The 26,580-nt window shown below is 38.8% G+C and overlaps 2 protein-coding genes across 3 annotated transcripts; one reads left to right on the top strand and one right to left on the bottom strand.

Annotated features, from left to right (window-relative positions):
- Positions 1-1,241: 1,241 nt before the first annotated feature.
- LOC127867797 (uncharacterized) lies at positions 1,242-4,937 on the top strand. The gene is made up of 5 exons (XM_052409253.1): positions 1,242-1,394; positions 2,042-2,098; positions 2,706-2,793; positions 3,525-3,646; positions 4,650-4,937. Exons 1-5 carry the CDS (start codon positions 1,376-1,378, stop codon positions 4,889-4,891), a joined length of 528 nt encoding a protein of 175 aa, XP_052265213.1. The 5' UTR covers positions 1,242-1,375; the 3' UTR covers positions 4,892-4,937.
- A 97-nt stretch (positions 4,938-5,034) lies between these two features.
- LOC127867787 (mucin-2-like) lies at positions 5,035-26,327 on the bottom strand. Of its 2 annotated transcripts, XM_052409238.1 has the most exons (16): positions 26,175-26,327; positions 22,600-23,115; positions 21,796-22,136; positions 21,537-21,693; positions 20,614-20,634; positions 18,694-18,971; positions 17,640-18,171; positions 16,885-17,099; positions 15,552-15,716; positions 13,315-13,462; positions 12,847-13,004; positions 12,457-12,584; positions 11,739-11,863; positions 10,923-11,054; positions 5,902-5,967; positions 5,035-5,551 (listed from the first exon to the last, which is right to left on the bottom strand). In XM_052409238.1, exons 1-16 carry the CDS (start codon positions 26,200-26,202, stop codon positions 5,361-5,363), a joined length of 3,201 nt encoding a protein of 1,066 aa, XP_052265198.1. In that variant the 5' UTR covers positions 26,203-26,327; the 3' UTR covers positions 5,035-5,360. The 2 variants fall into 2 exon arrangements, with proteins under 2 accessions (XP_052265198.1, XP_052265199.1); XM_052409239.1 differs by lacking the exon at positions 20,614-20,634.
- Positions 26,328-26,580: the final 253 nt, after the last annotated feature.

The following is a 26,580-nucleotide window of genomic DNA, read 5'->3' as shown; positions in this document are numbered from 1 at the left end:
CCCGTGCAGAGGAGCAAAGAAATTGAAGAAATAAGGGATATACAACTTTGGGCCAATTATTGCAGACTCAAGAAACAATAAAATATTGCAGCACAAACACAAATGGAAAGTTATGTTCGTTAACATACTTACAAATATTATATTTGGCTTTTTGATGTCAGCAAATTGTTCTAAAATCAGTTTTGATTACTGAGTAGGTGGTAAATGTGTCTGTTACACCCAACAATTTAGCCCTTAATAATCATTTTAAAATAAACAAGAGATTGCCAAGCAATATGGTCCCCTACCGGTAAGACTCCACCATTGTCAGAGAAATTTTTTTGTTGCCATAGTTACCATAATTATTAACGTAGGAACAAAATGAAATGACGTGCATAATCTCCATATTGCCATCTATCCATATTTTAAATTTCATGAAAAAAAATATGAAGAACTTTTAAAGTTATCACAGGATCCAGAAAAGTGTGACGGACAGACTGACAGACAGACTGACAGACAGACTGACAGACAGACGGACAGACTGACAGAGCGCAAACCATAAGTCCCCACCGTTTTCACCGGTAGGGGACAATAGAATATATAGTATGTGTATATTAGATTGCGTAAGGCGAGCGGGCGGTCGGTCGGGCGGCATTTAAACATGTGGTTTTCAGACCTTAACTTTCTTTACATTGATCAATCTTAACTTTGATATTGCGAGCTTGCGTGTCGACTGTTTTTGGGGTAAGTTGGATCAAGATCAAGGTCACAATTACTGAAGTTAGAAAAAGGGTTTACTCTTTTTAAATTCCGTTTTGATGCATACATTTCACTTTGATTTTTCTATGTAGTTAAGTCTAACTTACGATTGCGTTTCGGGTCTTTTGGGTTAAGTCAAGGGTGGTGTTACCAAACATAAAAAACTGACAAAAAATGGTTTGGGTATAGCTAGTTTGTGTAAAGACCTAGATTGGGATTGTATGTTTTGTCAGTCGGGTGAAAGTCAATGTTACTGTTTCTACAAAAGAAGAAATGTTTACGCTTAATACTTAAAGCTTTGATGGTGTTGATGTGTTATGTGTTGGTAGCTTACATTCGGACCCAACTGGAACAAACAAACAAGAAATAACTGCGATTATCTTTTCATCAAAAATGAATGCCTCAAAATACACCTGCGTTTTATTACAATGCAACGCACTTGAAATACATCAACTAGCACTTGGTTTGCCCCAACTTGAGGGCCTCTGTTTTGGTAGTCTTTAACTGATAAGGTATTATGAAATGCTTCTACATTGGGGCACATGTACACAAGCTTTATCATAGATATTGACAGATATCGTTGAAACCTTCAACAAACCGGCAGTGCGATACAAAGTCTTCTTCATAGACAACAAACATGTTTACTTTTCTAATAGGTATGTTATTGTTTTCTAAATATGATACCATTGTACTCTTACAATTGAACTTTTATATTACTCTGCCTCAACGATGCCAATTTTTTTAACAAACTGATAGGTATGTCAGATTTTACCAGATCATTTTGTTGATAGACCTGATATATTCGTAGGTATATTGATATGGACGTACTTTTATAGTATTGTTTTTAATGAAGGAAAATTGTTCAAGATCTACATCGATCCATCTTTGTCACAAATTAAGATTGCACAAAGAGTTGAGCTAAGAAGTTTTAATATAATGCTTGATGGAATTGCGCCTACACAAAATTGCATTCGGAACCGTTAGATATTACTTCAATAACCAACGCTTGGCTGGAAATTATTTCTTAAGTGTAATGCTGTTGACTCTGCAACTGTGATTGTTTGTTTTGTCTTTTGTGGTTGTTGTTTCAAACCCTAATTTTCACGTTTATAATAAAACACTACCAGTGAATTGCAGTGGTTAACTTAATTGAAATATAAATATACGTGTATAATGAAAAGCGTAATTTTAACGATGCGACAGTGTGTTATTAATGTAAGAAATATCAAGAGCGAAGAGAAGCATAGGTTACGTTTGTGCTGTTGTTTTTTCTAACCACTGGTCACGTGACATTCTCATTCAGCCTCGCTGCTGGTGGTTGGATCACGCGCTCTACTGTTCCCTCTTAACAACGGGCAAGGTAAGAACGTGCAAACAAGTTGTGTTTATGTCTAGACTATGGAGATGCGCTGTTTAAAATAGTTATTTGTACGTGTTATAGTGCACTATGCTACAGTATATAACTTTTAGCAATGAATGTTACCCAGAGTAAACACCTTTTACTGTTAAGTCAAATGATTTTCCACATCCTGACATAAGATGTGAGGTCACTTTAGTCTGAATGACACTACATTAACCCGTGGATTAATGTGTGCCTCGTGCATATTAGCTCAAACAAAAATTTAGATTGTGTCCTTAAAGATCATACATTTAAACTGTCATTAAATCCTTAGTGAAAGTGCGTACTGATGCACTGGAAGTTCTTAATACCAATTAATGATGTATTATAATTTATTTATAATACTATGCATAATAGCGATTTGCGATTAATATAGTATATTATAGGAAACGTCAGCAGCTTATTAAGTAAGTATAAAAACAGTCAACTCTCCGCCATGTTTATTCGTTACTATTCGCTAAGAAAATACCATAGAGCAGAAAGTGTCGTCCCTGATTAGGCTGTGTGGACTGCACAGGCTTATCTGTTAAGACACTTAACGCACATGCATTATTCTCAATGCTTGTAGAGCCCGAGCCCGAACTTCTGTTCGCCTGCCCCGCCCCGAACCCGCCCAAATACGGAAGTCTTAACTGCTCGTACAGCATGTTTAGTATGTAAGTATCATTCTGTAGGAAGGCTCAGTATGTCAATATTGTGCGTACACAATGTTCAATATGCACGTTTTATCTCGGACAGTATGATCATGTGTATGTATCAGTGAGCGATTATTTTATATGCATATGCAGTATGCTCAGTATGTAAATATATTAAGTGCATTATGATAAGTATATAGAGAATAATAGGTTGGTGACGTGGATGGAGAATGGTTATCTGACAAGTCGGAGGAATTAATAGGGTGAGCCGAAGGCTATTATTCTATTTATCATGTCACATGTATTTCTTTTTATTTTATGCTTTTTTCACCGTTTATTTACACTGTAAAAGAGTTTAACTGGAGAGTTTCCCTGGAATAATGACGTCATTTCGCAAAAAATGACGTAATATCACAGTAAAAAAGAGCGACTGACGGATATTCGAGGTCACGTAGTCAACTAGACTAATAACGTTTGGGTTATTAGGTTACCTTGTTATCAGGCTGATTTAAAGGCATGTGACAGGATACGTTAGTATCTTATGTGCCGTTTGTTAAGTATGAAAGTATGTTATGTGTAGTATGATCAGTATGTAAGTATGTTATGTGTAGTGTGTTAAGAATGTAAGTATCTTAAGGGACGTTTGTTAAGTATGTAAGTATGTTATGTGAAATATGATCAGTATGTACAAACATTTGCATCAAGATATATCATTATGTTACATGTTCTCCACGTGTCATTCTCTACCCAAGGACCTGCACAGCGAGATGTGACGGGCAGTTCCAGTTCGAAGACGGTCGCCACTCGCATACTGCAACCTGTGACCTCTTCGAGGGACAACCCATTAAGAGTTTCAACGACTGCGTCCGAATCGGTTTGTTTCTTAGTTATGGCGTTTGTTTTGTTTTGGGGAAAAAACACTGCCATATGACGGTGGTCGGTAAGCTGAGCTGAGCTCAGTGGTTTGCTAATGAACAAATGATGATACATAATTAGCCTACTAGCATAATGAACAGTGTTATAATTAAGTGAGAAATAAGTGGATAATTCCCGCAGACTTTGAACTATTTCATTGACAAATCGACGTAGTATCACAAACATTCTAAAGATAATATTATTACGCAACTTGTTTCTCCATTTTTAGATGGATTTTACACGAATGCTCAATTGAAGGATTGTTTATGCAAGACAATAAACATTACGCATTCACACTGATGACTACTTCAGAAATGGCTTGCTTCATCCTCGCCATGATACGCTGATATATTTGATATATTGTCAGGATCGCATAAATGATGTAGAATTTTCAATCTCATCGAGAGCCTTACTGCCTAATAGAAGAAATGAGCCGCGCTGTTAGAAAAAAAGGGTTTAATGCATGTGCGTAAAGTGTCGTCACAGATTAGCCGATGCATTCCGCACAAGCTAATCAGGTGCGACACTTTCCGCTTTTATGTTATTTTTCGTTTAAAGAAGGTCTCCTCTTAGCAAAATTCTAGTTGAGGCAGAAAGTGTCGTCCCTGATTAGCATGTGCGGACTTCACAGACTAATCTGGGACGACACTTAACGCACATGCATTTAACCCTTTTTCACAGAGCACGGCTAAAATATTTTGTAGATTATACTTCAAACATGGACAATTGTTTCGAACAATAGTTGATTTAAAATACAAACATGTTTTATCCCAAGGGTATGTGTTATATATCTTAGTGATTACTTCGCAATATGGCGAAATGATTCATTCTTAAGCTTCCAACCACGATGTATTTAATGTTATCAATTAAATCATATATCGCCGCCTAAAAAACTTAAAAGGGGTTATCTTAAAAGCGGGTAAGCCATTTCGTCCGTCTGCAAATTTTTTGTCCACGTACAGGTATTGTCTCGCCGACACTTCCGCCAACCACTGCCCGACCGACCAGCAGCGGCAACTGCGTCCGGTCGCTAACAGACTGCTTCAGCCTGCCTGCAGGTGACTATCCCTACTGCGAGAACTGCCGGATGTTCGCCACGTGCGCCGGAAGTGGTTTCTACGTGCGCAACTGCCCGGGCATCGCCGTTTTCAACTATTTGACGGATCGATGTGAGGATTATAGCACTACTGCATGCAGAAACTAGCTCTTTGTGTTAAAGCCTTGTGTGTGAATAAATAATTTTGATAGTATACTTTCTTCTTTTTATTGATCGAAGCTATTTTTTTCAAGTACTCTTCAACTGCATTTATAAAACTCCTTGCAAACTAAGATATTTCTTGAAGTCGGTTCTGATACTTAGCTTTTATTGTTTCGACCGTAACAACTACCATACCATAAAATTATTGTATTTGGCATAAAAGACATATATTTATTTATTACTAAAATATTATGAAAGTTACGTCCTTATTGACCCAACAATTAAACAAAACACGTTTTAACCGTGTATATTTATTAAGCGCCGTGTATTCATACTGTTTCACATAATAACATTTGGCCTAATGGATCAATTGTAACAACGTGTTCACAGTTGTACACAAAGTAAATGCAATAACAATAAATGAAATACAAAATATTTCCAAGTCAATTATTCTAAGATCTCAAAGACCAGAAGTCTAAGGCCCAAAGCACGTGGAGGACCGGAACTGGCAGCTCTTGAGGTTGTCGTCCCACTTGAGGTACTGGGGACAGGGTCTCGTGTAGAAGCCGCTGACCGCGCACGTGGCGTATACGCTACAGCCAGCGCAGTTCTGGTAGTCCCCTTCCGGTTTACCGGAACAATCTGTCATGCTCGACATACAACCGGCTGAAGTAACAGTTTGATGTCGATAAATTGTATTATTTTCGTATACAAATATTTTTCTTACAAAAAAAATGTTTTATGTTATAAGTAGATTATTTCTATTTTTGTTAAATGTAACTATTTGTATTAATTTTATGAATGTTTGAACAATTCGGAGAAATTAAAATTTTGCACGGAAACATATATTATTATTATTATTATTATTATTATCATTATTATTATTATTATCATCATTATTATTATTATTATCATTAATATTATTATAATGGTGCATTGATCAATATTCAAAACTTGTCGCGTTCACACCAATAAACAATACACATTTTATGTTGGAACAACATAATTATGCTAACCTGAAAATATGTTTCTGCTGTTGCTAACATAGCTCACGCCGGCTCGAGTGGCTATCGGTATGAAGACTGAAATAGAACAAAATCAACTGAAAATATGTACAATTTATGAAGTTCAAAATTAACAGTTAAAGGTATAGTCAGGTTCACAATGTCTATGAATTATATTCCGTTCAAAATCATGGTAGATTAGCAAAACTATACATTTTTGGAAAGATTATTACATGGACAATCTGAAAATCAATGTTTACATTTGCGGTGATACCTGTATGGCCGCCATTTTGGATTTTCAAAATGGCCGCCGTAAACATACATATTTTACTATATTTCTGCCTCTAATAACCCTAAAAACTTTTAAAAATATACTAAACCTATGTTTTCAGGTACAAGGAATCCATTGGTTACATAATCAGACTTCTGACTGTAACAGTTCTTTCTTTTTTCAAGAAATATGCATCCAGGGAGCACCCATTGATACAAAAAATGTTAATATTTTATTTAATAAAAATGTTATTGATACAAAATCCTGTCTAATGCCTTCATCTACACAGGTCATATCATTCACATCTACACAGGCAGTCAATAACCAAATATACACAGGCAGTCAATGGCATCAAACATACACGATTACAGAATATGCCATTTAAAGTTCGTCATCACTGTCATCACTGTCCTGTGTTTCGAATCCGACAATATAGTCCGCATCGTTGTCACAGTCCGTTCCACACAAGCAAAGGTCGGTGCAAGTTAAGTCATTTCTTCTGCATGAGCACCGCTGGGTTGAGCAAGTGGCTTTGCATTGCATCTGACTAACTCGACAATGGCCTGCGGAGCTGGTAGAACCTTGGTGGTGATAGGTAGTATATGGCCTTCAACGTCCTGATGGTAGCCATGTTTGAGTGGGTCAAACTGCTGTTGCCACATGACAGTGGCTTGGCACCAAACTCTACTCTGTACTCGCACACGTTCAATGTGCTCCTCAAGTGAACCAGTTGTTGGAGGCAACTTGTTACTTTCTGCCAGATTTTTGCAAAACAGATGCCATCTTAGGTCAGGATTACTTGCAATCTGAATACCTTTTGGGCAATACGCTAAGCATACAAAGCTGGCCAATGTTTCTAATACCTCATGCGTTAGGTCACCATCTTCCGGTAGTTTCATCAGTGCACTGACTACGTCCCTTTCAGCCTTGATGTAGTGTTGAAACCACCTCGTTTTACCCACTCCTGAGAATCAACCAATATTGAATGCCTTCTCGTACAAGGCCATGTCGAATGTAATCACTGTTGGGAATTCTTCACCAACGACCAGCGTCTTCAATTCTGACGCTTGCAGGATCACAGTCAGCATCGTAGACCACTCGTGTGCAACTTCTGGCAGCAGTGGTAGTGCACCAACTTGGGTAAGAGATTGGCCAACCGACACTAGCGATTTGAATCCTGCCCAACCTGGGAATTGGCTCTGTTCTCCATTCTCCTTTGCTCTAGAAAGAGCAGAAGCTATGACCCAACCTAGGGTGGTCAGTTCATATGATGCAGGAACACCTGTGTTGTCGACCACAAACTTGTTCGCTCTCCTGTCTGGCCCAGGCTTTGGTTTGCTGCATGGCTTGATGGGAACATGATACGGAAGAACCGATAGGTTCTTTGCCTCACGAGGTTCCAGGCTGGGTGCGATGGCTTCTCCAGTAGCATTTGCCTTTTGATACACAGCTGTGATTGTCCCATGTGTGGTTCCTTTCCCATCAGCTGTGTCCTCTGCAAAGTCAGTGTTGTCAATAGCAAAGAACACAAACTACCCTTTCTCGAGGAACGGTGGTACATACAGGCCATTGAACTCTCTTGTATTTTCTACAACAGCATTGGCAATTGATGTTTCCAGGAGCAGGGCGCGGCTATAAGGTACACAATAGTCATGTGCGTGGAGGAGGTGCACCAACTTCTTGTTTCTGGTGTCATGGTGAACACTAAGTGCCAACCCTAGAACCTGTGGATTTTCTCGTACAGACTGTGTCCGGAATGTGGCCAGTGCATGCTTGGGTTTGTGTTGTACCTGCCTTCGGGTCTTGAAAGCATACATTATGTTCTGACTTATGGTCAGTGCTGATCGGTCGACTGTCCTGCTCCTCATCTCTGTCTGTAGCTCTTCTGCGGGTCCTACCAAAATCCATCGTATCAGGCTGTACAAATCATTTGGAACATCTTCTTTTGTGCTTGTTACTGTTACTGTATCGATCTGTTTCTTCTCCTCGGTGATGTCTGTAATGCGTCTGCGTATTAGGTTAGCTGTTTTGTAGAGCATCTTTGTGTTATCCATTTCACTTGCATGGTCTTTCATCATAGACGTGTTGACCATATCTTCCTTGCAGGCTTCAGGACAATAAAGTACAGAAGGCTTCTGTCTGTTTTTCTGTCTCACAGACGTTACACTTGGCAATTCTGAGAGCACCTTGTTTTTTAGCCATTGTCGTGTCAACGTCGGTGTGTGCTTCTGTGCCTCATCACTACCTCCCAGCATCGAGATGTATGTTGTCTCAATGACATCCATGGGAAGATACGCTTTGTTTTGAGTTTCAATGTCCACAATATTGATCAACTCAATCAAGCATGCCATTTGCATTGGTAGGTCTGCCGTCGTGGGCCTGGCTTGGTTCCTGGCATCATCCCTGAGGACACGAAACACATGATTCGTCCAGCACAGCTTGTGGTATCTCACATCGATTGCATGGGTATCAGTTGGTGCGACTGCATTATTTAACCTTGTCATCAGCACTGGGTCTTGTGTAATTTGCATCGCATTCTTAAGTTCATTCCCAGCGTTTTCGGTTCGGACAGTGAAGAGACTCTGGCCGTCATCCACTTGACAGAAGAAACATCTATCTTCCGACAAAGGTGCTGTTGCAGATCGTGTGAATGTCGTTGATGTGGTTGGTGTGTTTGCTTCCATTTCTGAGTTTGTTCTCTTATGGACACGTTTTTTGACAGCATAACTTCCTGTGGACATGGAATGTTCAAAGCGTTCCCTGGCGCGCTGTAAGGATATCTCATTAGTGGCGCAAGAATAGCAGCTTCGATGCCACATTGCTTTAGCTTCGAGCATCGTTTGTTTTGTGCAGTCCTAGAGACGTCTTTGAAGGGTAACATATTCTCCATCCTGTACGCTGGCTCTGTCGGCCACTATGTCCAGTAACTTCTGGTACGATTCTGTCCTGGGATTTAGAACATCTGTCCCTTTGTTATTGTTTTTCTCCTGGCAAATGGTGCACAGTTTCCAGTCTGTAGACTCCTTGGACGTGTCCAAAGACAACGTGCTTCCACCAGGATCTTCACTCATGATGAGCTATGCATTGAAAATACAAAAGAAAAAACCCACTATATACACCTCCACCAAGTAGATAATGTAAAATAAATACTGTTATGTAACATGTGAGCAGTGTATGTAATTTTATGACGGGCAAATGAAATGACTCAATTAAAATATGAAAACAATATTTTGATTGGCCAGCTTGTATATATACTTAGGTAATATAATTAGCATAGAGTACGTAGGTTTATTATATATGTACTCTATGCTTATTAGTTTCACTCAATGTAAATATCTCTGTCATCTACGGCTTTTACTTGTAATATCTCTGCACTGTTGCGCTCTCATCCTCACAGAGTAGTAATAGTAATAGACTCATCCTCATAACATATAGGTAAGAAAGCGAATGCATAGAGAAAGGGCGAAATATACCAATATATATACTCAATATACATATATATAATATATATACTCAATATACCAAAATATTAACATTTTTTTGTATCAATGGCTGCTCCCTGGATGCATATTTCCTGAAAAAAGAAAGAACTGTTACAGTCAGAAGTCTGATTATGTAACCAATGGATTAATTGTACATGAAAACATAGGTTTAGGATATTTTAAAAAGTTTTAGGGTTATTAGAGGCAGAAATAGAGTAAAATATGTATGTTTACGGCGGCCATTTTGAAAATCCTAAATGGCGGCCATACAGGTATCACCGCAAATGTAAACATTGATTTTCAAATTGCCCATGTAATAATCTTTCCAAAAATGTATAGTTTTGCTAATCTACCATTTTTCTGAACGGAAAAACATAGTGAACCAGACTAGTAGTGCATATTTATCTGTCATTTGTAAGATCATTTCAATATGTTAATAAAAAGAGTGTGTATATATTTCATTGTTATGAAATAAATGTTATGGGTGATAACAAAACACAATATGATAAATTGCACAGTGGGGAATATTGACTGATACTTTTGTTTAGATGGTAATGAATAGTTCAAAGTGGAAGCATTTAATAATTTGGATGCGTTTGGCAGATCTACACGATATGTTTTAATTATGCGCTTTTCGATTGCCTCTGATATTATCGCAAATGTACGGATTACGGATAGTGCCATCTGTAATCTCGCCCTTCTTTAATCAAGGGCGACACTAGACACACGAAGTGATACACGATATTTTTTGCGACAGTCGCGGCGACGTACGACAGTTTTCGCGACAGTCGCGACGACACACGATATATTTAATACGATATATCGCCCTTGTGTAGGTAGCCCAAAAGGAGATATATCGTGTTAAATATATCGTGTGTCGCCGCGACTGTCGCGCAAACTGTCGCACGTCGCCGCGACTGTCGCGAAAAATATCGTGTATCGCTTCGTGTGTCTAGTGTCACCCTTGATGAAAGAAGGGCGAGATTATAGATGGCACTGTCCGTATTCCATACTACGGAAATGGAATACAAATATTCGTCTAGAGATCAAACGAACGCTGTGACGTCACACCTATATACATGTACAATGAACGCGGTTCAGAGTAACGATGTTTGTAGCAGAGGGACACAATATTTTTGATTGGTTGACGTACAAAAATAATGCTAAATTAATGTTGATTATTTCGATTCTTACATGATTGGGCGATTTTTTGTGTATTAAAATATAAACTATGTTAGAATAAACAATTGTTGATGATTATAACGCTACAGATCACTAACTGGTGGGTGGGGGAGCCAAGGTGGTGGTTGGCCCGGATGAGGCGGGACTTGTTGATAACGTCGTAGCTCGTGTAGGCGGGGTCGGGTTGGTCTTTATAACAACGGGCGGGGTGTTCACCGGTATCGTCCAGTCTTCATAGGGAAATAGACAGTTTATGTATAGGACGTAATGAGTCAACTCAACATTATGTAACGTTATTTTCTGGAATAAAACAGTATCAATTAGCGATGGCTGTACGTGACAAAGAATTGTTTTCTTTTCACAATTAAAGATGCACTATTAATTATTTCTTTTAAATAAGCTCCTTTTATGTATTTTGTAAATACTGAAGGCTATGGAACAATAATATCTGTTTGCGTACATCGGATAAAGATATGAACTTATTCACTTGAATGCTTGTTGTTTACTTAATCACTTGAAGTTGAATCCTTGTTGTTTACTTAATAACTTGAAGTTGAATGCGTGTTGTTAACTTAATCACTTGAGTTCTTGTTGTTTATTGGTACATACCAGTACATATAAATTTGACTCCAATTTGGTATATTTCTGTAACAATTTCAAATAACAACAAAGAAAATCATTGCACATAAAGCATGTGCGTGAAGTGTCGTACCAGATAAGCCTGTGCGTGTCGCACATGCTAATCAGGGACAACGCCTGCAGCACAAACTTCCTTTCAATGAAACACACGATGAAAGCGGAACGTGTCGTCCCTGATTAGCCTGTGTGGATTGAACATGCTTATCTGGGATAACACTTTACGCAGATGCATGAAGTCCCGTGATGCCAGAGCGAGGCTCATGATTATAGCCTACATTTGTCCTTCTCGCAGATGTAGTTGCGCTTGTTGTCGCAGTTGTCGTCGTTGAGCTCCCGGTTCCAGAACTCCCCGCAGTGCTCCCCGTAGCCTCCATTATCCGGCTGGCCTTTCTTCCAGGGACTGTAATCAAAGTGGCGGACAATCAAGAGTTAAGTTCCCATTGCTTAACAATGAGTTGACAATTGTAATTAGATGCATTATTCCGTCCTTTTTCATGGGCGTGACTAAAGCTATGCGACCAAGAGTTCCATTCTTTCGACATGATCAAATTAACACAATTCTCAGTGGACTCCCTTGGTTGACGGATTAGGGCAGAGTAATAATTGCATTTGAACCTCCAACACAGGAGGTTTTATGTCCGACAGCAATCATCAGAATTGCACGTTACTATTATTAATTATTATGGCGACATTCACCTAACGGCACTGGTGGCTTCTAAACAGGAAATGAGGTGAAATTTCTATTCAAAACTAGCGTCTTACGGCGCTTTATGCACGTACGTAAAGTTTCTTCATAGAATAGCCTGTGCAGTCCGCTTAGACTTATCAGGGACGACACTTCTCGCATTAACTTGGGTTTCCGATAAGAAGAAATGTTTCTTTAAAAAAAGAAAAGTGTCGTCACTTATAAGCCTTTGCGGGCTGCACAGGCTAATCTGGGACGACACTATACGCACATGCACTTAAGCTCGTTTTTTTTTTAAGAACGCTTACAGAATAGTGTCGTCATGAGCAGTTCCGTCCGTCCACTTGTAGTCCTTAGTGTCTTGTCGTGGGGTGTTGGTCAGACCCACCCACCACATGTCTGGCGAAAAGTGCGATATCTCCTGAAGTATGAAGTCCTGAAAACAAGTAGAATATTGTGTATGTAGTACATAATATAATCATGCATGAAACTGATTGCAAAAGAAAAGCGTTCAATGTACACAATCCATGTACACTTTTCGCTTACATGGAATTTTCGTTTAAGGGAGGTCTCTTTTTAACAAAAATCAAGTTTAGGCGGAAAGTTTTCTTCCCTGATTAGCCTGTGCGAACTTCACAGGCGAGTCTGGGATGACACTTACGCACAAGCAGTAAGCCCAGTTTTCCAATGGCTCATACCTTCTCGGGTATGCTGGTGATATCCACAAGGTGCCCCTGCAGCCGGAGACAGGCGGCCCGGGCCTCCCTCCAGGATCCGGTGGCGTTATGGGCAAAGAAATAGCAGTGATCAGTGCCCGGAAGTTCCTTCCAGCCGGGATCGCATTGACCGACGTCAGCTGAATAGAAATGGCATGAGTCTGGAGGTACTCATCATCATCATCATCATCAGCAGCAGCAGCAGCAGCAGCAGCATAATCATCATCATCATCATAATCATCATCATCATCATCATCAGCAGCAGCAGCAGCAGCATAATCATCATCATCATAATCATCATCAGCAGCAGCAGCAGCAGCAGCAGCAGGAGCATCGACTGCATCTGCATCATCTGAATCATCATCACCACCACAACCACTACCACCATCATCGTTTAAACAGCAAAATATTCAAACCGAAAGCTCAAACATCCCACCTCCCGTTACTTACTCGTTATCGCCTGACAGCCAATGAGATCGAACCTGAGGGCCACGTGATTGTACCAGGACTGCGGGTGGATGCGCACGAAGCGCGCAATGATGTTACAGTCAAACATGTTTTTCACCAGCGAGTCGTCATCGCTGTTGCCTGTGAAGATCTGCGTGAGAAATTAAATGAGTCTCGCATGGGAGCACGGGGTAAAATGCATGTTCGTAAAGAGTCGTCCCAGATTAGCATATGCAGTCCGCACAGGCCAATCAGGGAGGACAATTTCCGATTAAACTGGATTTTCGCTAATAATGTACTTCGTTTAAACAAAAAAATATATAAAGCGGAAAATGTCGTCCCTGACTAGCCTGTGCGAACTGCACAGCCTAATCTTTGACGACACTTTACGCACATACTTTAAGTCCCGTTTTCTCAGAACGAGGCTAAAATACTATTGTTACGTAGGCTTAACCTTTGAAATAGGGCCAAGTGGGACAAATTCGTCCCGAGGCAAGACGATGATTAAGATGTCCATTTTGGGGAAATAATGAAACAACGAAATCCATACATTAAAAATATGTTTCCACACTAATACATCAACAACTGGTTTCATCTATAAAACAACTCATAGTGTGTCGAGAAGACATATCATTTCGATGCATCAGATGGGAATAAAAAGGTTTAAATTAAGCGTCGGAAATATTTAACGAACTTATTTCAAATGCAAGGCGATATTGATAATGACAGTTAGTGTACCAATCATCACAATGCTTTTGTCTAAACTTGATGCAACACTACTATACTTCATTCAGGAAAAAAGGCAATATGCCCATCCTTCCATATATAAATAAAACAATACAAAGAATTATAAAACTGGTTAATGGTGAGGCATGTTACGTCATTTTAGATATCTGTACATACATATGGTAAATTAAAGTTACAGCAACATTTTGTTTTGATAATAAAACACGTGTATAAGCCATGGGAGCAAACAAAAACACCTTTATGTGTCTTCTAAGACCAGACATTGTGTTCTTTCGGAGAAAAATGTAAATTATAGCTTAATGACATGGAATTATGAATTGAAAAATTTAAATGTAAAATTTGAAAAGTATTTTTCGAATACATTTATAAGATATATGTCATATGCTCCGAATATGAAGATCGGAATACACTCAAAAGATGAGTAAATACTTAAAAAACGTTTATAAAATCTTGGTACCTTAATAAGTATTGAAACAATTATACTAATTTTTAAGATGTGAAATGTATTTTCCTAATGTGAAAGCCAAAAATAAAGAAAACACTTACGTGGGCATGACAAAGTGTTAAATTTCAGTTAAAAGTGTATGTCAGGTACATCTATCAGTTATTAGTAATCTATGATAGTATATCATATAGCAGGTATACAACATTGCGTAAGTTATTTACACACGTATACACAAATATTAATATATAATTTTATACACACATAGTACGTATCATAGTAAAGTTATAAAAACGTATTTAATGTTTATACAACGTTGGAATTGTAGTTTTGTTCTTGTAATTATTTGTGTATTTTGGTGTTGTGTAACCTTTCAGATTAATGTTTATCACGATATTAGTATGCGAAATGTTTATATCCTTGCTTCACTAGGCGTGTTTCCGTTACACAATCGATTGTAAGTGAAATAGTGTTTTTTGGTAACAATCGGATTTACAATCGTGGCAGTTTCAGCTGGAATTTATCATGGTAAGTGTGGTACAGTTTTACAAGCGTGACAACTTTATCCGAAAGCAAAACGTTAGGCTGACGCGCATGTGACTAGTAAAAGTTGACCAACTTAATGACTTATACGTTTCTTATTCAAGGAATTAAGCTATTACATGTGAGAGATGCGTATACTAATCATGTTATTGTTTTCGAATGCATAAAACAGTCGAAATGTGATGTATCGAAAAGTTCCTTAAAACCTAGGAAATCTGTTCATACTTAATTACTTCATGCAATGATGGTTAGGTTTTCAGACTATTTCTGTGAAAACTAAGCTCTTTAGAACGTATATATAGGTGCACTTTGTTTAAAATATATCGATGAAAAATGATTTTGGTCCTAATTTCAAGACGCGGATGAAGATTGTGTGATATTGAAGGCAAAACCAATGGGCCCGTTTCATATAGCTCGCACAAACGGATTTCTTACGAAAATCGTACGAACTGATTCTGAAACGGACCCAATAGCTCTGAACAATTGACAATAGCCAATAGATTGTTACCAGGTCGTTCTTGTTGCTGTCCTGGATGAACGTCCACGTGTTGCCGTCGTTGCTATAGGACACCTTGTAGCTAGTGGTCCGCTGTACGCAACACAGGGTCAGCGGGTCCACGTGGCGGCCCTGGGTCACCACGCCCCGGATAAGGCTTGGTCTTAGTAGCTCCACCTGGAGGTTTTTGAGATATACGTTTAATGTAATGTTGTTCCAATATTCTAACAAGAAAGGTGCACACACCTTCTTTTGAAGCACACAATTAAAATGTGTTCCAGAAATTGTGAAAAAATCACATTGCAATAAAAGAACATTTCGTATCATGTTAAAATAGCTATATTGTTATTTAATTGTAAATATACATTGATTTTTTCTGATGAGCGTAACCCCTCGTAGTTCGATTCCTGTGCATCAAAAATAAGACGGATACAGATGAGAGAATCTTAAACCGTTACCGATGTACCGCTAAATACTTACATGTAATTCAGACAAACAATTAATATTTATTCGCTAATAAAACGCATTCAACGCATTTTTTATTGTACATCACAACCAAAAAAACCTACACACATTCTATCTGCGTTGCCATAGATGGGCATTCTACCTACAGTTACTCTTGGAATCTTCGGCTAAAAGATTTACACTTGTGTAGAGGTAAGATTCGTTCTTTTCTTACCAGTTTCGACCCCGAGTAAGTAACGACTCAGCTCTGGTCCCAACCCTCACAACTTACATGAGTCAGTGACTTGTTTGTAGTGCGCTACTGCTGTTATACGGACATAATCACCACAATTTACCATAAAGGCCATGATTACACAGCTTCAACAGAGCGATTGTCAGAAGGTTAACAATAACAGGTGGCGGCGCCAGGATCCTGTGTGTTTATCTGTACTGTGTGACATTATTCATTTAGGCCGTTTGTTGGCGAACACATTGTTCTCTTAAATCACGTCCTGTCGGTCACACGTTACATACCTATTATTATTTACAACGTCCCACCTGTCTCGGGGAAACATGTGTCGAAGAATTTTGTAGTCATCACTATTGTTTCAGCTTTACAAGTAAATGCCAAAGGAAGTTTTGAATTAAATCGATACAGTGAACATTATTTGGTCTGTTTCTTGAGTAATAATTTGTAATAATAATATCCAATAACCGAGTCATCTTACTTAATATCAAATATATGAAACCAGACTTTTTTAAATCAATAATTGTGATCCAGGAAATACGTTTTATCACAATGTCCTATATATTTTGTATCCTTAAATTATTTACTCAAAGTGCCATCATTACCAATTTTGTAAAACGTCGTCTGACCAAAACCTTCTATGCGCGCGCTGACCTGAATGTACTGGTTCTGGTCATTCTGTCCGGCAGTCCACGCGCCTCTGTAGAACGTGCCGTTGCCATAGTCGTACGCCTGCGTGAACAGACGGGAGCGGTCGGGCCCGTTATTGTCCTGCGGCAGACCGGAGTTCCACGAGGAGCTGGCCGTCAAGTGGCTGTCGGGGACGCCGTGGGGACCGGAAACCAGGTACTCGTGACACGCCTGCGCACCTGGAAATATAGGCAGGTGTGCAATGTGTCTAATATATAATGCCCAGCAAAATGTCATTTATGGCGTTATTTTGCAGTTCATATTTTAGGATACTCATGGTAGGTAAGCGTTTTCCAACAAAATGTAATTAAAGGGTGGTTTTGCAGTTCATAGTTTAAAACACGCGTGACAGGGATGTGTGCCGACGGGTTTTCATACAGCGAGGAGTATGTGTGAAATATTTGAAGCTGATAAAGAAATGCTTGTTATACAATTTAACCGTATGTCAACACGCACATAGATAAAGATTTGTAATAAAAACTCCACTATGCTGTGAGTGTCATACGACAAAACGCGGTTAGTTATCTCTGACTCAAACGCTGTTTGGAGATTAATGAACGAACCGAGCATTTATTAAAAACGCTTGTACAAACGGGGTGGTGCCTGATATTACGATCCATGAACTCCGGATTTTCAATTTAAGCAGTTTTGATTGTTATATGAAAGTGATATCATATTGAGTATATGAAATATATCAATAAACATAAATAAAGTCAAACCTGCTGGAATGTTGGCCGGTGGTGTGAATGGTATATATGGCGGAAGCGTGGTCGTAGGGGCGATGGTGGTTGTAATAGTTGTTGGTGCAGTGGTTGTGCTTGTGGTTGTTGTTGGTGTGGTTGTAGATGTTGTAGTAGGCGTTGTGGTTGAAGTGGTTGTGCTCGTGGTTGTTGACGTGCTGGTTGTCGTCGGAGTGGTTGTACTGGTGGTTGTCGGAGTGGTTGTGCTCGTAGTTGTTGGGGTGGTTGTGCTGGTGGTTGTCGGGGTGGTTGTGCTGGTGGTTGTCGGGGTGGTTGTGCTGGTGGTTGTCGGGGTGGTTGTGCTGGTGGTTGTCGGAGTTGTTGTGCTAGTGGTGGTACTTGTCGTTGTTCTGGTTGTCGTCGTCGGGGTGGTTGTTGTTAAGGTGGTGGTAGGGGTGGTTGTACTGGCGGTTGTAGTAGCGGTGGTGGTTGTAGGAGTGGTGGTTGCTGTACTCGTAGTTGTTGAGATGGTTGTTGGCGGTGGCCCAAGTGGATGACAGTGGAATTTTATCTGAAAAAAATCACTATAGAGTGCAGAGTATGCGTTTGTGGAAATCTCTTATAAAACGTTAAATTATTAAAGACTTCATACGCTTTTTTGCTACGTGTATTTGGTATGGTTTGTAATATATCGGGGGGGGTTGGGTGGGGGGGGAATATTTGTTAAAATCGTGTAGGAGAAATTCAGTGAAAAATGAACACATCAATGCATCAGCAGTTAATTTGCTTTTTAAAAAGCATACTTCACAAACGATTCCACCGATAATTACCATGCTATGCATTTGATTAAAAGCATCAAAAGCATAGCTCTTAATAAGTGTGAAGATAAATATTATCGCACATATCGCTATTACATGCAGGAATGAACTATGAAAGCTTATGCGCTTCTGCGTTCTAGGTGTGTATTTTTCGGATTATCAATCGCACTTTAATTTTAGACGCAGGTAACTATGGTCAGTTAAAAAGCCGCGTCTTATACCCCGAAAAATACGGTATCCGACAAGCAAAGCAGCATAAATCGCACACTACTCACCTGTAGGTACTTCGTGACGGCCGGGCATGGATCCGGTATGTTGAGCCACGAGAGGCGGGCCTCGACGATACACTGGGACTGGTGGTCGCAGTACAGGCGCACCTGGGTGGCGGCGCCGGCGCCCCCGACGCACGGCAGATTTGGAAACGCCGTATTGTTGGCATTGCAGTAAGACTGGCTACGGCGGCCATAGAACACGTCGTCTATTATTATCTCGTCTCCGGGATTGCACTTTATCCGGTCAGTATTCGGGCTGCAAATCGTCGTCATGTTCATACCTGAAAAACATTGTCGCTGCAACCAGGGAACATTTGGCTGCAACACGGGAACATTGGGAAAATCCGGAGAAGCTTTTTGTGGGTTTTTTTTTCAATAGAAATAAGTTTGCAACGACACGCATATCAATTCGCAGCGGGCATGCAACAAAAAATGCATGCACCCCATGCACAGTTTAACCATAAAAATAGTATGCGTAATACCTGTCCTATCAGTGCGACATGCAATGAATAAGGAAAACAAAAGTACCACAAATCAACGTTATCATAAAGAAAATGCCAATTCAAGTTAGGTAATTGTATTATAATCTTCAGAAAGACATGTCAGTAGTTGGTGCGTAATAAGTTAAATCAACAGCAATATATTTGGGCCGTGCTCTCTGAAAGGGGGGTTAAATGCATGTGCGTAAAGTGTCGTCCCAGATTAGCCTGTGCAGTCCGCATAGGCAAATCAGGGACGACTCTTTCCGCTTTTATTGTATTTTTCGTTTAAAGATAATATCTTCTAAGCAAAAATCCAGTTTAGGTGGAAGAGTCGTCCCTAATTAGCGACTTTAAGCACATACATTAAACCCATTTTCACAGATCACTGCCCATTTCAGTATATTATGTAATTTTTGTACATCCCATGTGCATCACGAAAACCCATTTTATTGTTTTATAAAGTTCGCAGTAAGACACGCCTTTTTATATTTCATTAAAGGGCGGGCATGCGAATGCTCATAAGCTAAAAACTGTATTTGATTGCTTCATATAATAGACAACAAGAAGAATCTTCGCATCGGTTAATATACTGCACACCAATTCAAGTCATTGTATCGCTGCATTTCACACAAAAACAAAGCAAGTAATTTGATTGCGTCTTATACTGCACAGCAAGACAAGTCATTTGATTGCGTCTGATACCGCACGGTAAGGCAAGTCATTTGATTGCATCTGATACCGCAAAGCAAGACAAGTCATTTGATTGCGTCTTATACTGAATGGAAAGGCAAGTCATTTGATTGCGTCTTATACTGTACGGCAAGGCAACTCATTAGATTGTGTCTTATACCGCACAGCAAGACAAGTCATTTGATTGCGTCTTATACCGCACGGCAAGGCAATTCATTTGATTTCGTCTTATACCGCAAAGCAAGACAAGTCATTTGATTGCGTCTTATACTGAATGACAAGGCAAGTCATTTGATTGCATCTTATACTGTACGGCAAGGCAAGTCATTTAATTGCGTCTTATACTGCACGGCATGACAAGTCATTATATTGCTTTAGATACTGCACAGCAAGACAAGTCATTGAAGTACTTCATATGCTGCAAAGCAAGACACGTTTTGTTCATATACTGCAATTTAAAACCAGTCAGTGTATAAATGCATTTTGTAAACTATAGAACTTTAACAAATGATCAGCAAATTATCAATTTAACTGTCAACGAATTGCGCAAGCTACAACTGCAATAAATGCGACTGGGAACCATGAACGAGTTCAAAAGCAGATCCACGAACGACTAGCAGAACAAAGCAAAGTCATATCGAATTTTAATAATTCAACGTTATTAAGTATTGATATTTCTTATTAAGAACAGTAAAAACATAATGCGTAGTTAAATCTGAAGCTGACCCCTTAAGCAGGAATAAAAAAATACCTGGTCCAGTACTGCCTGTAACTGAATAAAACGTATAACGCACATGAGTCAATACAGGACTCCATAATTGTAATACTGTGGCTGTTGCATATTTATGAAACGAAATAATAAGTTATGAATTTATTCTCTGTCCAAAAATGTTATATACTATAATTACTTGTCCAGCTCTCACATGTAAAATGTATTTAGAAACAGACAGGATAGTCGAACACTGTAAATATACACAGGCGGATAATTCCGACGAGATCGTCACAAATCTTTCTTCTAAACACTGGTGAGTCCTTGAATTATTCAAACTATTACAGCCAACATGGCATGGATTTTCCAAAAAGGAAAGTTGATGCGTTTTATGAAATAACGCTGCATTAATATAAGTACTTTAATTGTAAAAACTAAGAAGCCATAAATTTCAAGAATTTATAGTATATATGCTATCCCGCGAAATATTGATGCTGAAAATAAATGAAACATACTACCACAGTGACCGATATTAACGTTGAAAATTCCAACGGATAACTATGAGCCTTGTTCTGAGAAAAACTGGGCTTAATGCATGTGCGTAAAGTGTCGTCCCAGATTAGCCTGTGCAGTCGGTAAGGAGGGACTTCTTTGAAACTAAAAATACCATAAAGACGGAAAGTGTCGTACCTGATTAGCCTGTGCGGACAGCACAGGCTTATCAGGGACGACACTTTACGCACATGCATTAAGCCCAGTTTTCTCAGAACACGTCTCACTATGATCGTGAGAAGTAACATTTTTGGGGCACGGGCTGCTTTGTTCTCATATCAAGCCGAATATATTTGCTACTTTTAAGTTGGCTACAGGTGAAACAAAATAAAACATTTCCGTGCGATATTATTCAAAACAGAGCCTCGTTATGCCCAACTGTGTAACTTCTTACATTCAATCATGTGCTATACCTGGGGGTAAATTGGGCTGAGTCACTTGTGGTGTCGGCGCGGGGGTGGTTGGTTGAGGTGTGGTTGGAGTTGTGGTTGTCTGCACTGTGGTTGTCATCATCACGGTGGTTGTTGGCGTTGTTGACGCAGTGGTTGTCGGGGTGGTTGCGGTTGTGGTCTGTTTTTAAGAGACATGAAATACAAATAAATATCGTTATCGTTTTATTTACACACCATAACTATGATTTTAAACAACGAGAACACTATTACGCATACGCACCGTGCTATTCATTGGCTGCGTCGTCAATGTGGTCGTCGTCGGAACGGCGCACATGTAGCTGACCTGCAGGTACTTGGGGACGCCCGTACAGGGGTCGGGACCTAGCTGCTGCCAGTCGTTCTGCACTAAGCACGTGGGCTGCCCCTCGCATAGCTTCTGTACGTATTGGAGCGCCGCCGGGCCGCCCTTACAGTTCGCGCCAACGACGCTCGTGTTGAACGGGTTGCACAGCGTTGATGGCGCCGGTGGAAGGCGGCCCCAGAGCACGTTCGTGATGTAGAGCACCTGGCCCGTAGGGCACGAGAAGGTGTGGTCCTTCATTTCGCAAATGGTTTCTTGTGCTGTTTAAAAATATAGCAAAATTTTGTTGCGTTTTGATGATTAATACATGTGCACGCGTATTTAATTAGATAAGTGACATTTTTATGTAATCATTTAAATTCATGTATATTCAAAAGTACTTAATAAATAACATACCTGATATTTCGTGTTTATCGAGTAGTCGCATTACATTAGTTTTTGTTTTTAAACAACTTTTGTACCAGATATAAATTCTAAAAAGAGTTTATAGGTATGTTTGCAGGTGTCGTGTGTGTTGTGTTGTTCTTTTTTAGTAAACAAAACAACAACATCACAAACATGTTCCAAACAACAAAGATAATATCATAAAATGATGATATCTTTTTAAATTATTATCATTAAATTCTTCAACAAATAAAATAAATTTAACCGAGTAGACCATTTTGATTCAAAAACAGATTTCAAAGCTATACAACAGAACTGTAATTGTTATTAAACACATACAGTTATTTGGAGCCAATGTTGTGGTCTTAAAGGTGCTAGCCGTAGCTGCCGTCGTCGTCGTTACAGGTGTCGTTGACGTCACTATCGGTCCACTGGCAGCGGTGGTAACCACCGAACCACCGACTGTTGAATTCACTACCGCCGTCGGTGTCGTCGGCGGTGGTGTGGTGGGGATGATGCACTGATAATCGACTTTGAGAAACTTGGGGTCGCCTGGACAAGGATCGCCGAGCACGTTGTAGTCATTGGTAACGGTGCACTTGGACTTGCCATTACACAGCTGCTTCACGTGGTCTAACGCCTGCGTCGTCTGCTGCTGGCAATTCAAGTTCATTCCCTGCTTGTTGTACGGGTTGCACGTGGAGACCGGAAGAGCGTTCGTGCGTCCATACAGCACGGCGACGATGTAGAGTTCCGTTCCTATCGTGCACGTCAGGTCTTCCGGCCCTGACGTCTCGCACGCTGTCTTACTCTGCGTCTGCTGTCCACGTGTGGAGTGCAGCGCCACCCCCAGGACTGAAATGTGAGACATCTTTTATTCTCAATTACTGTATGATCGGTGTATACAAATATATAGCAGTATACCCATTTGCGGTGCATTCCGGTTTTCGTATATTCAATATACCGCTACAGTCGAATTATGTTTCATTTAAAACATTGTTCCCGCCAATTGTTAATTGCTCGAAAATTGTAAATATATAGTCTTGCCATTACAAATGACAGAGAAATATTAACTACTAGTCAAGCGATTCCGGCATACAATACCCCCAATTTGAGTACGTAATTAACAAACTACAACATGTCAGTAATTCCAAAGTGTGTACCCATAACTAATCTCAACAAAATCAAATCCTAGTGTTCATTAGTTGTCGCCGTTCGAACAGTCATCAAAAAGTAAAGCTGCTTTTGACTAGAAACGATGATAAAGATATTGTACAAGTAGTATATTTTTCACATTATTGTCATAAGGTAATCTCTATGAAATACGGTCTACATTCGTGGGCGTAAAGAGTTGTCCCAGATTAGCCTGTGCAGTCTACTGGTCACGTGAAGCAGGGTCGGCACTTTCCTAGTAGACTGGTGTTTCGTTTCGAAGAGAATCTCTTTAAACAAAAAAAATCCATAAAGACAGAAACAAATCTTAGATTGGACTTTTTGGACTGTACAGGCAAAATCTGGGACGAAACTTAAGGCACATGCATTAAGCTCGGTTTTGTCAGAGACAGGCTTTTTAGTAGATCTATTTTCGAAATATGGGATCAAATATGCCGCATCTGGATTTGCGAAAAATATTGCTCTCAACAATAGTCCTTCGTCAAAATGTTAATTATATGTACTTGTTATTTTATATATAAATACACATTAATAAAGAAACTAATTACGGGTTGCCATATGTAATGTGCCTCGTTATTCAGAATATTACAGGATGGTTTACGTTATACAGATATGTAGTCACGTTATGTTGCATCACTTGAATTGATCATTTTAAAGATTCATTAATGGCTTTTGCCTGCATGTGTCAATGTATATAAGTAGTTTTTAGCTCATAAACTAAATATTGCATGACATTTATGCACACATATTTTTCATGACCTTTATGCGTTAAATGGTGGTGTACATTTCATAATACTTAATCACGCATCTATCGTGATACTCAGAAACAACAGTAGTTGAACATGACATAACTTTGGCGTTTAAAGCATTTAACTATGTTTAGATTAATCAGATACTTAATTTAGACACAATTTTAAATTAGAACAAAATCTGGTTCATGAATTGCCAAGGCAAATGTTGGGTTAGAAACCAATAAACAATGACTGAGGTGATATATGGAAAAATCGGGTCAGATCTCAGCCAAATATTTTTCTGACCGTTTTACCCAATTGAGGCAAAGTTTGCTCCATAGTTTGACAAACTCTCCACTTCAATCTCTGTACTATCGTGTCGAACGGGTCACAGCAAGGCAAGTATTGATCTAGATGTTACTCATCAATGCTCGAAGTTTGAACACGTTACTATGATAAACTACTCCTTTTCAACGGGTCGTCATTTAAAGTCAGTCTGAAGTTTACTGCATGTAAAGGCCAGGTTAAATTCTAACCAATGGCGATAATGTATTTTTTGTATTATAATAATAGACAAATTTCGACTTTACGGTATGAAAAGAAATATAGTCGATAAAGAAATAGCTTTTTTCAAAAAATGTTGATTTTCATTAAACATTTTTAACATTTCATAATGTGCACTTAGTTCAAAACTAAACGCGCGGGAAATATATGGCCAACACAGGGTTTCAATAATTTTAAAATAATTTAGCTCGCAAATACACGTCGCCGCAAATGTTTTAACAAACGTGTGTATTCATTTTAAGCTGTACTTTTACTGAAGGCAAAATATAAGAGATCTATTTATCATTCACTAATTTGTGAAGTGACATAATTTATATAACGTATTTCCTAAAATATTTCCAGTAAAACCCTTTTACACTAAAAAAATGTTGTTGTTTTTCAAACGGTGGAAACGCATAATAGAAATATAATATGTGTTTGTTCGGTAGATTGTCGATAACCACTTACGATAATATAATATAAATAGCTTCGAAAATAATGAAAGTATAAATTTCACTGAAATCTCTTGCATGAGACAAATGCCAAAATAATTATAATACTATGAATATTTATTTCATTATTATTCGTTATTCAATATATTTAGCTTTATTACTGTTGTTTTTTTGCGTTGTTATTATATCGTGCACTTGTTTGCAAATGAATGTTTTATGGATATAACGTCATTTTATTAGAATCTTATTCTTTGATTTGCATTAGTTGTTCGGAAACAAGCGTGGCTGTTATTTAGGGTTACATGTTGACGTATCTTACATCTACAATTGATTCTGGAAATACGTATATCGCACAGAAAGCGCGTGCAATAAAGAATCAATACAAACTTTACCCGACTTAACTAATGCTTTCCATATTCTGGAGAAAATGTATGACATATATATAAGGCAACCTGTTGGGTACATCAAAATGAAAATACCGGTGCTGTCTTTTGTATCACTTCCACACTTTAAAAAATATAATTATGTAAATAGAAGATGCTTCTAAACAAAGCCTATACTGACGTGTTTTATTGCAACAAGAAAGCGTCACATTTAATTTTTGTTAAACATGTAATTGGTTATAAACATATCATTTTTATATTGATAAGACAATTCTCTTCGATCAACGGTGTATATTTCTCCATTCGTTTCTTAAACTACCTTTGATCAACTGTGATTTTCGGGTGCCCAAAACGCAACACGTAAATGTAAAAATTTCATTTCAGCGAGTATACGCGTGAATTATATACATATTCTCTTTGATACTGAAAGTAAAGTTCTTTAAAAGCACGTGAACTTTGATGTTTTAATATTGCCTAAGCGTATATTTAACTTTATTTTCCATGTAAAGTAGTGAACATTAAATTCATCATATTGATACCAGTTCGATGCATTCACTGTCTCAGAGAACTGAATCATATGATAACAGAACTTAAAACATACATGTACAAAATAATATATCATAATGCCTTACCAAGACAAACTATTAAAGTCCCTGCCATTCTAACAATTGTTACGTAACCCTGTCGTGTCTTACGGGTGGAATCCTTTTCAGTCCTTAAGTATGAATATAGAGCGTTTTATATGATCACTAAATAGACTGGTCCCTTCATTTGATATGTCCACGCTTCCGCATATGATCTTATTGTTGGACCAGAATATGTGATTTTCGCAGCGATTTTGGGTAGTTTGCTATACTAGCGTTGTTGAGCAAAGCGCAATTTTAAAATGTCAAATAGATAAGGGCAAATACTTTTAATTTAATAACTCCAACCACAGCTAAAAAATGTGTCTATCTTAAATTACTCATTAAAAGACAACACATGCAATATTTTTGCAATGGTATATTATCACTCAAAATGTTGTTATAGAAAGCAGAC

The sequence above is a fragment of the Dreissena polymorpha genome, chromosome 2 (assembly GCF_020536995.1).
Source record: "Dreissena polymorpha isolate Duluth1 chromosome 2, UMN_Dpol_1.0, whole genome shotgun sequence".
In the NCBI taxonomy this organism is placed as follows: Eukaryota; Metazoa; Mollusca; class Bivalvia; order Myida; family Dreissenidae; genus Dreissena; species Dreissena polymorpha.
This window is presented reverse-complemented; position numbering and strand designations above follow the sequence as displayed.